This window comes from Ambystoma mexicanum, chromosome 9 (genome assembly GCF_040938575.1).
Source record: "Ambystoma mexicanum isolate Mex_15411 chromosome 9, UKY_AmexF1_1, whole genome shotgun sequence".
Taxonomy (NCBI): domain Eukaryota; kingdom Metazoa; phylum Chordata; class Amphibia; order Caudata; family Ambystomatidae; genus Ambystoma; species Ambystoma mexicanum.
This window is the reverse complement of record NC_090931.1, coordinates 1,516,858,828-1,516,876,335: the sequence shown is the minus strand read 5'-3', so window position 1 is coordinate 1,516,876,335 and position 17,508 is coordinate 1,516,858,828. Positions and strand designations below refer to the sequence as shown.

Here is a 17,508-nt window from a genome sequence, read left to right as displayed (position 1 = left end):
TGAAGGTGTCATATTCGTCGAAACTGTCCATCATCACACTGAGTTCAAAGAAACCCAATAAAGGGCGGTGCCATGTCACAGCTGATTGTATGATGTGCATTTTGTATATATGTAACTGATGTACGTTTTTCACTCTCTTGCATCCCTCGAGCTCTAGAGATACACGTCGCGGGGCGTGAGACCGAGTTGGCCAACTGAGACTATTTGATTTGCAATAAACCCTAGCTTTTGGGAATACAACCTTGTGTCTGGCGTATCTTTTGTGTGTGGTGATTTGCCTTGTTTCCATATCACGAGGGACCCCTAGGGGCCCCTTTCAAGATGGCGCCCGAACAGGGACTCTCCCCCACTTGTCCCATCGTGTACGTTGTAACAGAGTAAAGGCGGAGAACGGCGAGGACAGGACGATCGAGCCGGGATCAAGAGGTGTTCGGGGCGCCCTGTAGAAGTGATGAGAGATTCCTTTGCAGATCTGCACACATCTGATCCCTGATCGACGTACCGGGCCAGAGGACAAGGAGGCAAGGGTCCCGAAACGAGGCAGAAGCCAAGAAACGCAGACACAACGTCATTGGTTGTGTCAGTATACAGACGATTTGTGTCCTGGAGGACAATTTGATTTATCAGGTGAGTCATTCCCTGATTCGAAAAAGAAACCCTGATATTGGTGGAGAGTTGCTTTTTCAAATTCAAACGCCCAGAGTAAGGTTGGTTAGCCAAGGGGAAGGTTAAAGACATGCCTGGGGTACTGTCCACTCTAGCAGGTCTTTTCCGCTGCGGTAGACAGTCTTTGGAAAATGGCCAAAGTGCACCGCCCGGGGGAACGACGGCTTATGACATGTATGCGAAATATGGTGTGGGAGCGATAATATTCTGTGAGATTTGGCATAGGCAAACCAGAAAGCAACAGGACCATCAGTGGCCGATTAATGGTAGTTTTGAGGTTGCAATAATAGATAACCTAGAAAGGGTGTTGATAAGAAAGCAAGCGCATCCTGCAGCATTTGAAACTATTAAGGACTGGAGAAGGGAAGCAATGCTCCGACTTAGAAGTAGAGAGAAGCATGCGCGTAGGCACAAATCGAGGAGTCAGGTAGCTGAAGAGAAGGAAGAGGAGGAGTGGACGGAGAGTCTAAGAAGGGCAGGGAGACGTGAACAATTGAGCTTAGAAAAAATATACCCACAACGGGAATTGCACATAGCAGATGTGTTGAACACATCACGTACCATCCGACAGCCTCCTTGAAACCAAGGAAGAAAAGCCAGCGGGTCGATAAGAGCTGGAGTGAATTGTGGATTTCCGTGTAAGGGCGTATACGGAGAAGGGAAGGTAGTGATGTGTGCTCTGCTGATGACTTGATCCCATGCATCACCTATGGTTGAAGTTATGTCACTACAGTACATACACGAAGGCCTATCCTGCCTCGGGACCCACAAAACCCCCTCCAAATCCTTCCCCACCACAGCTCGATCCATCCGCCTCCACACCTTCTCCCTATCATCTCTCTGCCAGTCCCTAATGACTCTAATCTGAGCCGCAAGATAATAAACCTTAAAGTCCGGCTCTCCCAGCCCACCCCTGCCGGGGGAAGCTTTCATAAGAGCGGCCGCTACCCTTGGGCACCTTTGACTCCACACGAACCTAGTTATTATTTTCTGTAGGGTCTTAAAGAAGGACGAAGGGAGTCGTACGGGGAGTGCCGCGAAATGGTAAAGGAGAAGGGGCAGGATTTTCATTTTTAGGGCGTTGATTCTCCCCAGCCACGAAATCTCCAGGGGTCCCCAGTCCACCAACTTCGACTTGACCTTCTGAAAGAGTTGAGGGAAGTTCGCTTTGTAGAAATGCCCACGGACCGCGTCAGGGAAACTCCCAGATACTTTAGTGAGGAGCCAACCCACCTGTACGGATAAGCCTTGCTGAGATCCTGGACCTGACTTGGGGACAGATTGAGGGGTAAGGAACAAGTTACTTACCTGTAACTGTTGTTCTCCAGCATGGGTCTGGCATGGATTCACATGCTCATGAATATTCCCCGTCGTCAGGCTGGGAATCCTCGGTAAAGAAAAAACCAGTATCAGTTTCGTTTCTGATCTGTCTTTCGTAGTAATAACCAATCACTGGTCTCTGCGTCATACTGACCACAGCCAATGACTGCCCTCTACCTAAGCCCCGCCTCTGGCAGCCATCTTTAGATTTGGAAGCACGTGAAGTGGCAGTATGACCAAGTGAAGAGCCGCAGAGGGGTAGGCGGGAGGGTTCGCATGTGAATCCATGCCAGACCCATGCTGGAGAACAACAGTTACAGGTAAGTAACTTGTTCCTTCTCCAGCATGGGGTCTGGCATGGATTCACATGCTCATGAATAAAGAATACATAGCAGTACACACATGCACAACCACGGGAGGTGGCAAAGGCTCAACATTAAGCATTACATCAAACTCAACATTAAGCATCTTACCTCCTCACCAGGCTCACCTCAGGCGAACAGGTTGCGCAGCACTGCTTGGCCGACCCTGGACTCCTCCCTGGAATCCCGATCGACGCAGTAGAATTTCGTGAAGGTGTTCGTCGACCTCCACGTAGCAGCCCTGCATATGTCCAGCAGGGGCACACCAGAAAGGAACGCCGTGGTAGCTGCGATCGCTCTGGTGGAATGGGCTCTCGGACGGCCAGGCAGCGGTCGGTTTGCCAACCGATGACAGTACATGATACAGCCGGAGAGCCATCTGGAAATGGAAGCCTTCGAGAGTGCCTTCCCCCGATTGACAGGTCCAAAATTCACAAAGAGTCGTGACGTCTTCCGAAAACACTTTGTGCGGTCCACGTAGAACTTCAGCGCTCTAGCCACATCCAGCGAGTGCAAAGTCCTCTCAGCCGGCGACGAAGGCGACGGGAAGAACACAGGCAACACCAAGGGTTCGTTGAGGTGGAAGTCCGACGGCACCTTGGGCATGAAGGAGGGGTGCGTCCTGAGCACTACCCTCGTGTCGTGAAAAGTCAAGTACGGGGCCTTGCAGGAAAGGGCCTGGATCTCTCCCACTCGTCGTGCGGAGGTGATGGCCACAAGAAACGCTGTTTTCCACGACAGAAACTTCAACGGGGCCGAGTGCAGAGGCTCGAACGGAGGTCCCATGAGCTTGGTCAGCACCACGTTGAGCTCCCACGCCGGGGCCGGAGCCTTCACCGGCGGGAACGATCTGAACAGTCCCTTCATGAACTCTTTCACCAGACGATGAGACCACAAGGACGTCCGCCCCGTGGTTCTGGTGTATCGGGAGATCGCAGCAAGATGAATCTTGATGGACGCGTGTGCCAGTCCAGCTTTGGCCAGCGTCAGCAGGTACGGCAGTACTTGGGGAGCCGTAATCCGTAGAGGGTTAATCTTCTGTGCGTGGCACCAGACTGAGAACCTCTTCCATTTGTGTCCGTAGCATTTAAGAGTCGAGGACGCCCTGGCCTTTGCAAGAACCTCTCTGCAGTCGGCCGGTATGTCGTATCCTCCAAACTCTAGCGCTGCAAGGAGCCAGGCCTGCAAGTGCAGCGATTTCGGGTCGTGGTGGAGGATGGCGCCTCCTTCCCTGGAGAGTAGATCCGCATCCACCGGCAGCTTGATTGACGGGGACGCTGACAAGTCCAGAAGGTCCGGGAACCATATCTGCCTCGGCCACGCAGGTGCGACGAGGATCATCCTGCACCGTGACCTCTTGAGCTGGTTGATGAGCCGGATTAGCAGTGGCAATGGAGGGAACGCGTAAAGGAACAGGCCCTCCCAGGGGAACGAGAAAGCATCGCCCATGCTCCTCGCCTGGGGAAACCTGCTGGCGAACCTCCGGCACTTGGAGTTCGTCGCTGTCGCGAACAGGTCGATCTGGGGTGTGCCCCACCGTCGGAAGAGGCGATCCACTAGATCATGCCGTAGCTCCCACTCGTGGCACGAGCGCAGCTCCCTGCTGAGTGAGTCGGCGATGGTGTTTTTTATCCCTGCCAGATGAAACGGCACCAGAAACATCCTTTGGGCGACGGCCCAATGCCACAGGTCCTGCGCCTCCTTGGACAGTGCTGGGGACCTGGTTCCGCCCTGTTTCCTGATGTAAAACATGGTGGTGGTGTCGTCGGTGAAGATCCTCACCACCTTGCCCTTGAGGGACGGAAGGAAGGACCTGAGGGCCCAAAACACTGCACGGAGCTCTAGGACGTTGATATGTAGTGATTTCTCCGTCAGGAGCCAAAGGCCTCTTGCGTGCAGATTTTCGGTGTGCGCTCCCCACCTTCCAGGGAGGCATCCGTGGTGACTGTCTCCTGGTGGGCTGGGGTCTGGAAGTCCATGCCCGCGGGTGCCCCACCACCGGATCGCTCGTCGGAAACTCTCGTCGAGTGTGATCCTTTCCTCGAAGCTGCCCGTCGTTTGGATCCAGCGCGCGTCCAGGAACTCCTGCAGCGGGCGCATCCGGAGCCTGCACAGGGGAATGAGGTAGATGCGGGAAGACATCATTCCGAGGAGGGACTTGATGGACCTCACCTTGGCCGCGTCGGCCACCAACATCCGTTGTACCTTGCCCAGGATGGCCCTGGTCCTCTCCTCCGACGGGGAGGCCAGAAGGGACACTGTGTCGAGCCTCGCTCCCAGAAACAGTGCGTCTTGCGCGGGTACCAGGTGGGATTTGGCGTAGTTCACGGAGAATCCCAGGTCCGTGAGAAGCTGGACGGTCCTTGCCGTGTGGTCCACGGCGAGCTCCCTCGTCTTGGCTCGGATGAGCCAGTCGTCCAGGTAGGGGTAGACGTGGATCCCCTCTCGGCGCAGCTGCGCCGCCACCGGTGCAAGGCACTTGGTGAAAACCCTGGGTGCCAACCGTAGTCCGAAGGGGAGGCCTTTGAACTGGTAGTGACGCCCTTGGACCACAAACCTGAGAAATTTTCGGTGCCCCCTTAGGATGGGAATATGGAAGTAGGCATCCTCCAAATCCAACGACGACAGGAAGTCTCCTTCCTCCAGCTGACCCAGGACGTGCTGGAGGGTGACCATCCGGAACTTCTGAGCCTTGATGAACTTGTTCAGACGTCGCAGGTCTAGGATGGGGCGCCATCCTCCCGTCTTCTTCTTCACGAGGAAGTATCTCGAGTAAACTCCGGAGCACCGAAGCCTCTTTGGAACGAGTCCTTTACCTCCAGCAGAAGCTGCGGGACGTGAAGCTCTTTCCTGGCCACGGGGGGGACGCGCGGGCACCTTCTTTGAAACTCGAGCGCGTGGCCCCAGCCTAAGGCGTCCAACACCCAACGGTCGGTGGAGATGGACTCCCACACGCTGACGAAGCACGCCAGCCGGCCTCCCACTGGGGTGCGTCGGTGGGGGCCCGACCCCACGGCCGGTTCAGTCATGTTTCAACGAGGCTTTGCCGCCTTGACCTCCTTGGCGACGACGGCAGGGTCCGCCCGACTTGCCTCGTCCCCTGTAGGCTTCCTGCGACGACGAACGGGCCGATTGACGGTAGGTGGAGAAACCGCCGCCGGAGCCTTTGGAGGCGCCCTTGCCTCCGCTGCTCCGAAAGGGCGGCCGTCGTTGTTGCAGAACCCCAAGGGCCCGGGCCGTTTCTGTGTCCGCTTTAATGGCCTGAAGGGAATCGTCCACTGTTTTCCCAAACAGGTTGTTCCCATCGAACGGCATGTCCAGGACTCTGGTCTGTACGTCTTGACGGAAGTCCGTAGCCTTGAGCCATCCACGCCGCCTAAGGCACACGCCGTTGCCCAACTGGCGAAATCCCGTATCGGCGATGTCCGTCGCAATAGTGATGGCGTGGTCCGACGCCACCTCACCGTCCTGTAGGATCTCCAGGGCATCCGCCCTCTTGTCGTCCGGAAGGAAGTCCAGCAGGGGAGCCAGTTTGTACCATAGCTCCCTGTCGTAGCGTGCCACGATAGCCAAGGCGTTGGCCGCCTTAATCGTTGTCGCTGCAGACGAGATGACCCTGCGTCCCATAGAGTCCAATTTCTTTCCCTCGCCATTCGGCGGGGAAGTCGATGTGGAGGCCGCCCCCCCCCCCCCGCTTTCTTCCTGGCCGCCGCGGAGACGACGGAGTCCGGGGTAGGCTGCGCCCGGAGGAACAGGGGGGCCGCGTCGGGACCCGGTACTTCTTTTCGTACCGGTCTCTCCTAGCTGGCGTCGTGGAAGGGTTCTTGAGGAGGGCGAGGCCCTCATCCCAAATGTCGTCCAGTAGAGGCACCGCGAGGACAGTCTTCCTCTTGGCCTCGCGCCGTTGATAAAGGAATCCTTCCTTTTTCTTCTCCTCAGGGCAGAGTTGGAAAAGTTCGGATGCCCTGGCGATCATGGAGTGGAACGATCCAATCTCGTCGGGCAGAGAAGCCCTGGTGGGAGGTGACGACGGAAGATCCTCGTCGTAGACCTCGTCGTCCGTACCCGTCGCGCCCGTGTCAGTCCCCGTATCATCCCCTCGAGTCGTGGACGGGGAGGAGGGCTGGACGGGGCGCGACGTCTGAAAAGGAGGTGGAGGGTGAATCCTTCTTTTCTTGGGAGGAGGAACGCCAGAAGGTCCCGGTTCTGGGTCCCCCGACGGGAGTGGTTCCTCAGCTGGCAACGGTAGTCTCGTCCTTATCTCCGAGCATAAGGACTGTATAGCCAACAAAATGGCCGCCGAGTTGTCTTGCGGCGCTGGCAGAGGGGAATCCGACGGGCGATCAGGGGCCCCGTCGGCGCCCTCGACGTGGCTTAAGACCTCGATCAGCTCTTCCTCCGAGGTTGAAGCCGAGTCTACGACGACACCCTGCCCCCCCTTTTTCTTCTCCGCCGGAGATTTCACGGGGGTCCCATCGATGGGCATAAAAGAGGACTCCCTCCGAGGTGGCAGGGAGACTCTGAGCCCCGAGGTCGCCACCACTGGCGTAGCCTCCCACAGTCTGAGCCAGGGCCGCCGCGACAGTCTCGATACAGGCCTTGGCCGGATGGATTAAGGCCTTCACCACCTTAGGTGCGCTCACCGCCTTATCCTTGAGGGGGGGATACTGCCTCGCTCCCCCTCCGATGGGGCCTTCGAGCTCGATCGGGGCCTCTCCAGGAGCTTCGCCGGGTGCTCGGCCTTCCTCTTACCCGACCCAGAGCATTGGCTCGTGGTTGATGGTACCGGGGAGGGTGCGCCCTGCCTGGCGCCCGTAGAGCCCGACCGTTCGGCGCTCCCGGTGCCAGCGGACTCACGGTGCTTGGCCTTGTGTTGGACCCCCGTCGCCGGGGCGTCCTCAAAGGTCTTAGAAGACCGCTCGGATTTCTTTCTCTTCTTCTCGCCGGACGGGCTCTTCCCTTCCAGCCAGTTGGCGAGACGTTGATGGCGGTCCTTCATGGTCCGCTCCGACATGTTGCCGCAAAACGCACAGTCCTTCTCCATGTGCGTCTTGTCCTCATGTAAGCAGTAGAGACAAAAGGAGTGTTCGTCCTCCTTAAAGACGTTCTGCAGCTGGCATCCAGGGCAGACCCTGAACAGCTTTCCGGGCGTCGAGCTTCCCTTCTCCTGGGCCATGTCCGGGACGGGCCTGAGAAAACTTCTGGAGTCCTCCAAAAGCGTAGCTCGACGAAATCTTCACCCTTGAGGGGCGCAGACGAATCCGACACGGGTCCCCGTTGATCGGATGGAGAGTCGGTGGAGCTTGAGGCTCTTTTGACCGAAAAAAACGAAGTTTTTGAGAAAACGTGAAAAAATAGCACTAACGCTCGAGAGCAATAGCACGAGGATCCCAACACATGAACGTGCGGTAAAAATCTGAAGATGGCTGCCAGAGGCGGGGCTTAGGTAGAGGGCAGTCATTGGCTGTGGTCAGTATGACGCAGAGACCAGTGATTGGTTATTACTACGAAAGACAGATCAGAAACGAAACTGATACTGGTTTTTTCTTTACCGAGGATTCCCAGCCTGACGACGGGGAATATTCATGAGCATGTGAATCCATGCCAGACCCCATGCTGGAGAATAAGTATTATAGAGTGTTCAAATGTTTGTGGTGTTTTCACCTCTAAAGTCGGCAACACACGAGGAAGATACCTTTGTGAATATGCGCAAGGTCATTCCCCCTCCCACCCTGCGAAGACTGCCAAGCAAAAAAGCAGAGGCCCGCGCCGCGCTGTTCCAGCTCCCCCAACCAGACTGGAGCCGCTTCAAAGATTTGTAGCCCCCTCTGCAGCTCCCAAGGCCACTGCCCGCCACCTGCGTTATTTACAACACGGCAGTAAACCCCTGCCTGAATACACAGATCCACAGGCGCCCCCTCGTAAACCCCACAACCCACCGGATCACCTTAAGACTTACGACTCTGTGTGATCAAGACACCCAACACTGTGGCAATATACAGCAGCCCATTCATAATAACTTCTAACAAGACAGAAAGACATGTACCGCCCATCCCATGCCCTAGGACCCAGCCCCTCGACCTGTGGTACCGGTCAACAGGACACTGGTAATCGTGCCTTGACAAATGACCACCAAACCCCTCACAAGGTACATTCCTCCTGTGTTGCATTAACCTGTAAGATAACCTATTGAAAGATTTACTAAAGAAAATAATATTGCATTGACTGAATGACTGCGGTGTGCATGGCATAGGGCCAATAAGTCAGGAAAGGCATTCATCTCTGACACAGGCCGCATTGGCACAACAACACCGCCCGGATGAACTCAAGCCGACCTGCCAGGCCCAGCCCAACCCACGAGGCTGACCAGTGACGTCTTCCAGCCAAGACCAACCACACCACAGCAGCACCTATAGATAGTCGTCGCCACCCAATCCAACTGAACTTGTGCCCCCTATAGTATGTAGGTTCTGATGACTTTTTTGTAAATATATACGCCTGTCTTTGCTATTGTCAGACAGAGCGCTCTCGGAGTTTGCAGAGTTCTTTGCATGCCCTATTCTGATTGATAAACTCCCACTTAAGCTCACCCGCACTCTGTCTTGGCTTTAATCCCAACTTGGGAGAGTCCGTTATTTTCTCTGATTGCGGGAGGATAGTGCTGGTTGGGGACGCTTGCTTTCACTTCACAGGCAGAGGGAAGCAGAATCTCCAGGGGGGTTTTCCATTCCACAGTTGCTGCCATCTGATCCAGGTTAGTGGAAGTTACCATTGTGACTTGCAAACCCCTTCATGACAGGGACAGTTTCTTCTTCCACACTGCAATCTCCTCTCTGGTAGCAGGGCCAGTGTTTGGGCGGCTTTCTCCGCCACGTCTCTCAGGGTCTCTTCAGCTCATTGGGGCTCTCTCCTGCTCTGCGGTACCTTCCAGCATCCCCGACTCGCTCACAGTGCTGTTCTTGGCTGCTGCTTTTATGCTCCCAGCTAGAGTCAATTGGTGTCAGGTGTGAATAGTTGTCCCTCCCTGCCTAACTCTACCTAACCTCATTATCAGGACAACATGGAGACTGCCCACGGGAATCCAATGCCCATGGACTCCTATGGACCATCCTCATGACTCCCATCTGCCTCTTCCTCGTCCCAGTCCTTGTGTATTTCAATAACGGAATGGGATAATGGGTGTTAAGTGGAAATATCCCTTGGATGTTAGTTTACATCCCCTTTGGTATTCTAGAAGAAGGGGATTATGGGATATGTAGTGCTGTAGAGAGGCAAAATTCATATTGGGTTTTAGAGGTAATTTTGAGTTCCCCTGTTCTCTCTGTCCTTTCCGTAATGGAAAGTGCTAGGAGGGATGGGATTTTGGTGGCAACATCCCATAAAGACTGCTCGGATATCCGGTAGGGGTGCATCCAAAGAATAGGATACTGCGTCTCGCCCAAGGCTGCTCCTCTTGCAGTCTCCAAGTACCCCCTGCCCAGGTGATCCTCCCCCGCTCATCCACCCCAAGGGTTGGGATCCAAGAGCGATGGGCCTCCCTTGGCCAGCTGAACAAACGAACCCCGGGGAATAACCTGGGAGAAACGGCTCAGGTTTCTCACAGGACACGCTGCAAGTATCCTGCTGACTGTGCTGCTGTAAAAGGGCAATTCAAACACAACAATGGGTTTAAATACCAGGTTATACACAAACAACACATTTAAGGGATACATCAGCTCAGGTTGGTGTAACTACAAGGCCTCCTTGCTCTAGAACAAGTTGATCCACATATGCCCACTTGAATTGTGTCTGATTCGAACTATGTAGTACGAAATTATAATTTTGGCCTTCAATGGTGGCAAGCCAACTCATTCAGAGATGCTAAAGGCAAGGCAATATGGTCTAAAAAATTTGGCAAAAAGCATGAGACATCAAAATGGCTAGACCTTTCATCGGGGTTATGCACACAAAAGCACACCTCTGTGCATAGTGCAGGCAATGCGCTTGCTGACCAGTCTGCAAGACAGCGGACTGTACAAAAAGTGGTAGCGGCATTAACATGCTCAGCCACGTACATAGATAAGGACATAAAAGCATGTCTGGATGCAAACAGTCCTAACCCACCAGGGTTCCCCACTACTTAAAACTATGCTATAAAAGAGAAAACAGAATACAGTGACAGTCACAATACCTAGGTCAAAAGGAGGCCCTGTTCAAAGGGTATTACCGATCAAGCAAAATAGATAAAAATGTATCTATGCAGCACATTCAAGTGTAGCCACAACCCACTTTGGGGTTTCAGCTACTACACAGCTCTTGCAGGATAGATATTGATGGCCAGGATTTAGTAAAGAGGTACGACAGTACATAGCAAAGTGCTCCATATGTTCACAGACAACGGTGGACAATTCCCAAAAACTACCAGTAAGCACACTAACACGGGCAACAGTGCCTTTTGAATGCATGTATATGGACCACATAGTTCATTGATACCCGCCACTTGGCTAATACTCCAGAAGAATGCTGATTGTAAAGGGGTCATAAAAGGTTTGCTGTCCTTAGTAGCTATGACAGCACCAAAATTACTCCAGTCTGACAATGAGCCAGCCTTTTCAGGCAGAGCCTTAAGAGAGGCCTTGTCAAGCTGGGGTTGTACTCTGCAGTTCTCCATCCCATTTTGCCCACACGCTAATGGCGTTTTAGAGAGCCAGTATCCTATTGGCTCTCTCAAAGCAAGCCTTGACTAAATGCATCCTTTCTTCTGGGGGTAATTGGGTGAATCATGTACCTATAGTGCAGCCTAGCATGAATAACCTGCCACACCTTTCTCAATTTGAAGGTAAAACACCTTATGAGTTGCTGTTTGGCGCTCATATGTATATGCCTGACTTACAAACTCCTTATAGTTCTCTCACCAAGCCAGACCAGCTGTTTCTCATACATTTCCTGAGAGACTCCATCCACGGTGAAGAAGCATTTCCACAGCAGCAAGACAAAGACAAGTCACAGAATACCTTGAAGTCTGGGGACTAAGTCCTACAGGAAATCCATGATAAAGAAGCACTAGGACGATGCAAGAGACCTCCTTTGACATTACTGAAACTTATTGGCTCAGGAACAGCAGTCCTACCAACCCTGACTACTAAAAAAGGCACTCGTCAAGTGTCCGACCACCTAAAGCCATCTCCAGATGGTTACACCCCTATTCCTGAGGGAGGAGACTCTCTACCTTGAACAGGCAAGAATAGAAGAGCATGAGATGTTGACAATTTCTTCAGAAACCTCCACATCATATGAAAATATGTTTATTTTTTGGGAACAGATGATGCAGAAATAAAGTCAGGCATGAGGTCCACAGTGAAGAGGAGGATTTTTGGAAGCATCAAACAGAGCACTGCAATTGGCCAAAGGCTGCTGGAGAGAACACCAGACTGGCCAAAGGTTATCCAAGTCCTGTTGGAAAGCTCCACCCCAACAAATGGGAGCTCCATCCTGGGATACATTATGAACTAGCTGACAAATACAGTCTTTTCTTTCAAACCATTGAAAAGTATTCTGGACTTCTTTGGAAACAGACTGGGGGATCACACCTGTGTACTACATCGTCGCAGCTGGATTTATCCTGATCATCTTTTTATTTCATCATGACAATTAACAAAGAACTTGTTAAATGCACCAAAGCTGTATCCTGACTAACGGAGGAGAACTGTTTGGAATTTTTCATGTGAAGAACATCCACCCATCTGATTCATCAGCGACCAACGGCGACTAAAGATTGTCAGCTGAGCAGTACCTGCTGCTCTTCTAAAGAAGCTAAAATGTTTATGTTTCAGTATTTAGTGACCAGTGAAGATCCTGCGCGAACACATTTTAGCTAATACGAATTACATAATGTTTTACATGCTCTTCCGTCTTTTCACTCTTTTTTCCATGATCCCTCCATGGCTTGTTCTACGGCCTATGGGGGTGGAGGGGTGACATGTACTTTCATGTCTAAACATGTTCAAAGCCGTATATTTGAGCAATAGGCCTAAGCCGTTGATGCAAATGCAGATTCATGTTTAGTAAATGTGAGCACTGCCTTAGAAATGCACTCTGAATTACATTACATCAGTGTCTTCATTTGAGAGTCTGGGATGAGAGCCAAGTGACATTGTTATTAGAACTCTATGGCCGTTTTAGTAAACGATTCTTCTGACTGCCCGCCAGGCTTTCTGGGATGAGCGCCAAGTGTTCCGGTTAATGGTAACCAAAACTGAGATAGCAATATAAAAGAACTACAAAATTATGGAACTACAGAACTTCCTGCTGAGCTTTTTGCTGTGAAGCAGCTAATGTAAGAGGGTGAAATGTGCATTAGGCTTGTTCTTGAGACAGACCAACTTTTTACTTCGTAGGAAAGATGATGAGCACTGATACTAAGCCAAGGGGCTTGATAGCTTGTTGTTTAACCAACTTTAAGCTGCTGGCAGATAGATATGCTAATAGTAGGTGTAAACAGTGGGAGCCAGAGAGTATAAAAAGGGCTGTGTTTGGAAGACAGGGAGATTTTGGCTGTGCGCTGCTCCAATGGGAGCTGGAAAGACGACCAGAGGCAGGAAGAGGAAGAAGCACGACACTCTATGCATAGGGGGGTCAAGTCCCCCCTTTTTTTCCTGGGTGGATTTTAAAGCCACAAAACCTGATTTTGGGCTGTTTTGAGGCATTTGGGGCCCCAGAGGACTCTGCCCATTGAAATTTGAGCAGAACTATTACTTTTTGACTGAGTTTTTGTGTGTTCGTCTGTCCCTGTTTTATGTTGCGCCCTGAGTCCTACGGGCGTGCAGCGCTATAGATGCAATAGATAATTATAAATACTAATATTTTTTTCCTATTTTTTATGCTTTTTGATTACAAGACCATGGTGTTTTTTATTGGTGGTTTTTGTTATTTATTGACTTTTTTTTTTTACATTTTTCTTGGATTGGGTAAACTGCTTCAGGCATCCAGTCTTCTCCAAACCCTCATTTCTCTACCTTCTACAGATTGTGAGTATGAGAGGTTTTTGTTTCACCCACCATTGATATCACATTGAGAAAGGTGCTGAGGTATGGAAAGGGCAAGTGATTATTTGGAGATTTCCTAGAAAGATTGGCGAGATCACCTAGTGAATCCTGGTCAGACAGGTAGTTGTTTTTTGAGGTGACTATGGTATTGTGGAGAAGGTTGATCAGTCTTAAGTCCTGAGTAGATGGACATTCAGGAATTGTACTGGGCCACCCCCTAGTAGCAGCTTCTATCACCCAGTAGCAGCTTCTATCACCCTTCAGCTTGTAGGTGACACCACCCTACTTTCCTACAGGAGCTACAGGGCATGAACGGCAATGGCCACCTAAAATGCAGGAGCTACAGCAACATCCCCTATGTGCAGGAGGACAAACAGCCCTTGTATCCTTTGGAATTGCACTGCCATTCACTCATCGGCAGAAGCTGCATCCGTTGTGTGCCCAGCCCCAACCTGAGAAACCTTGAATAACCTACTGGCCATCAAGAGCTGCAATCACTCTTGCATGATCTTTACTAACTTTCCTAGCTGCAGGAACTGCACAGGTCTCAAACTCTGGACCTATACCCCTATTTCCTCCACCACTGCCAAACTGCAGAAATGACTCTAGGTTATGCCTTCTTCTCACCTCCACCTAAAAAGCTTAGCAAAGATATGTTAGCAGCAAGGTGCTGCACCAGCCCCCTTTACATTTATTAGTTTACAAGGCCTTCTTATCTAAAATGTTGCACTGGCCCACCAACTGTACCTGCCATAACTGCAGCCGTTCGATCTTCATGGTGGTGATCTCTGACATGATGTGGTATAAGATCCCTGGAATCATGAGAAAAAGAAAGGCAATCAATGCTAAGAGAGACAGAGTGGAGAAATGACAGTGCACAAGAGGAGTACAAGAACAGAAGGTGGGTTGGGGAACAAAGGGTACATGAATGGAGAGGGGAAGCAAGGTGTGTAATTACCAGGTTACTCACCGTAGTGACCACCTTACTCCTAATCCACAGTCCCCTTTCCTCCATACTTGTGGGACATCTCTCCGTCCTGTGGGACAGGACCGGAGCACTTTGTAAAAAGCATCCACATTTTTCCAAAAATGTGTCCTTCCTCTCTTTCCTGCGCGGGGCCTAGCACGCGGCCGTAACCCCGCCCACCTTGGCTCCGCCCCGGGCATCGCCCATCGGTCCTTTTCTATCGCAGGGTCAAAGACCCATTAGCAATAACAGAGGAACCTTATTAGAGAGGACAGCGGGCGGGCGTATGGAGGAAAGGGGACTATGGACTAGGAGTAAGGTGGTCACTACGGTGAGTAACCTGGTAATACTCCTACCTCCCGTCCCCTTTCCTCCATACCTGTGGGCGATTCCCAAGCACTCCTTACAGGAACGAGGGGTGGATGGAAATACCCCTTACTGAAACAGGTTCTTTAGCACAGCCTGACCAAACTGAGCATCGGCCCTAGAGCTCATATTGAGGCAGTAATGCTTATAGAAAGCAGATGGGGAGGACCAAGTAGCTGCCCTAGCGATGGACTCCCAGGGAACATACTTCTGAAAAGCAACCGCGGCTGCCTTGCCCCGCACCAGGTGTGCATGGATACCTTTAGGAGGTTTCAGCTTTTGGACGGTGAAAGATTCCGTGATGCAGTCGGCAATCCATCTGGAGATAGATGCCTTAGACGCCGGCTTGCCCTGAGGGTTACCGAAGGTCACAAAAAGTTGTGAAGAACTCCGAAGCTCGGAAGTCCTGTCCAGGTAGAACTTAAGAGCTCTTCGGACGTCAAGACAATGTAGAACCCTTTCAACCTCTGAAGCAGGGTTCGGAAAAAAGACCGGAAGGGAGATCGACTGATTCAGATGGAATTCGGTCACTACCTTCGGAAGGAAAGCCGGATTTGTCCAAAGGACTGTCCTTATGAAAAACGAAGAAAGGATGCTCCACCGACAATGCCTGGAGCTCACTCACTCTCCTCGCTGACGTAACGGCGACCAGAAGGACACTTTCCAGGCCATGTACTTGAGGTCAACCGTAGCCATCGGTTCAAGACAGAACATGAACCCCTGACGCTGCTAGGGAGGATACGAAAGACAGCACTGTGTCAATCGTGGCCGCCCTCGGATCCAACTCTTTTTCCAAATACCAATGTCAGAACCTGAGCCATTTACTCTTGTATTGAGATCTGGTCGAGGGTTTCCTGGCTGCTTGGATAATGCGCATGTTATTCGCAGACAAATTCAAATGCTCTAAAGACTTGAACTCAGGCACCATGCCGGCAAGCTGAGCGATTGTGGGGAGGGGTGCCACAAATGTTCTTCCCCTTGGTGAAGAAGATCGGGAGTTACTGGTAACCTGATCGGTGGACACACCGACAGGTGTTCAAGTTCTGCGAACCAAAACCAAGCCGGCCACCACAGGGCTATCAGTAGGAGAGAACAGTTCACCGAGCTCTTCAACTTCCAAATTGCACGATGAACTAGAGGCAGAGGCGGGAAGGCGTAAGCTCTCATGTTGTGCCATGGAATCTCGTGAGCATCCCCCAGAGAGGAGGCTCCCAGACCCCCTCTGGAGGCATACTGAGGAAGCTTCTTGTTTACTGCCGTGGCGAAGAGGTCCACCTCCGGTGTGCCCCAACGCGTGAAAAGCCATGAGAGGGCCTCCGCCTTCAACTCCCACTCGTAGCTGACCACTGTCCGCCGGCTGAGGGCATCCGCTGTGACATTCAGCTGGCCCGGGATGTGCACTGCAAGCAGCCAGACACCACGAAGCACGGCCCACTCCCAAATCCTGATGGACAGGTCCACAAGGGGGGGGGGGGGGGAAAGACTTCGTTCCCCCTTGCTTGTTGATGTAATACATTGACACCACATTGTCCGTTCTTATGCGGACCACTTTGTTGACAATGAACGGTCTGAACGCACTGAGGGCTAAGAAGATCGCCAGAAGCTCCAAATGATTTATGTGCAGAAGCTTGTCCTGAGGCGACCAGAGGTCAGAGACCTGAAGAAGATCTAACGTCGCACCCCACCTGAGGAGGGAGGAGTCCGTCGTGATCGTTACCATAGGGGCCGGGTCCTGAAACCCTGCACCCCCAGACAGATTGCTGAGAGATGACCACCAATCCAGGTCCACTCTCATGGAATCCGGAATCATTAACCGCATGGAGTCTGGGTCCACTGCCTGATGCCAAGAATTCCGAAAGACCATCTGGGTCCGTCTCATTTTGAGACAAGCAAGAGGAAGAGCCAGCACACACAAGGCCATGAGGCCCAGAAGCCTCTGGAACCACCAGGCCGACATACTCTCCGACTGAGCAAACTTCTGACACGTGGCCAACAGATCCGCCATTCTGTCCCCGGTCAGGTACACTCTGCAGTTGATCGTGTTCCAACGAAAACCCAGAAAGATCACGTCCTGGGAGACTGTCATGGAGGATTTCCGCCAGTTCACCGGCAGCCCAAGATGGAACAGGAGCTGAAGGAGAGACTGGAGATTGCCCGCTGCTGCCAACGGGCAAGGGCTGCGTAAAAGCCAGTCGTCCAAATAAGGATACACATGGATACCCTGAAGATGAAGATAGGCTGCAATCACCGACATCATCTCCTTGAAGACACGCGGCGCCAAACTGAGGCCAAAACGAAGCACCCGAAACTGGAAGTGCTCCTCTCCCAAAGAGAAGCAGAGGTACCTCCTGTGTGGGTTCCAAATCAGGATATGCATGTACGCGTCCTGAAGATCCACAATGCTGAGCCAGTCACCCATCTGCAAAGAGGAACGTATCTGGCTGGGCGTGATCATCTTGAATTTCTCTTGGGGAAGGAACAGGTTGAACTGGGAAAGGTCTAGGATGGTGCGCAGGCCAGCCTGGTTGGGTTTGGGCACCGTAAACAGCCGGGAATAAAATCCCTCCCCTCGCTCCCCAAGGGGAACGGGTTCCACAGCCCTGAGGTCCAGGAGCTTCTGAACCTCGGCATTGAGGGAGGGTGAGCCTGGCGGCTGAAAAGGAGGGTTAGGGGTGGGGTAGGGGGTAACGGTAAGCGGAAGCCCGCTCGAGCGACTGACAAGACCCATCTGTCTTCTGTGATGGTCTGCCACGCCTCGCAATGAGACGCAATGTGTCCTCCCACCGGGGTCTCGTGCGAGCGC

General features: G+C 52.3%; 1 protein-coding gene across 9 annotated transcripts in view; it reads right to left on the bottom strand.

Annotated features, from left to right (window-relative positions):
* LOC138489399 (uncharacterized) overlaps window positions 1–17,508 on the bottom strand; it is a 310,533-nt gene that overhangs the window by 191,733 nt on the left and 101,292 nt on the right. For all 9 annotated transcript variants that reach the window (XM_069617126.1, XM_069617127.1, XM_069617119.1 and 6 more), the window contains one exon: window positions 14,120–14,184. Coding sequence is in view for 3 of the 9 variants with exons in the window: in XM_069617120.1 (XP_069473221.1) it covers window positions 14,120–14,184 (65 nt within the window). In the remaining 6 variants the exon portion in view is untranslated. The remainder of the gene's footprint in view (window positions 1–14,119; window positions 14,185–17,508) is intronic.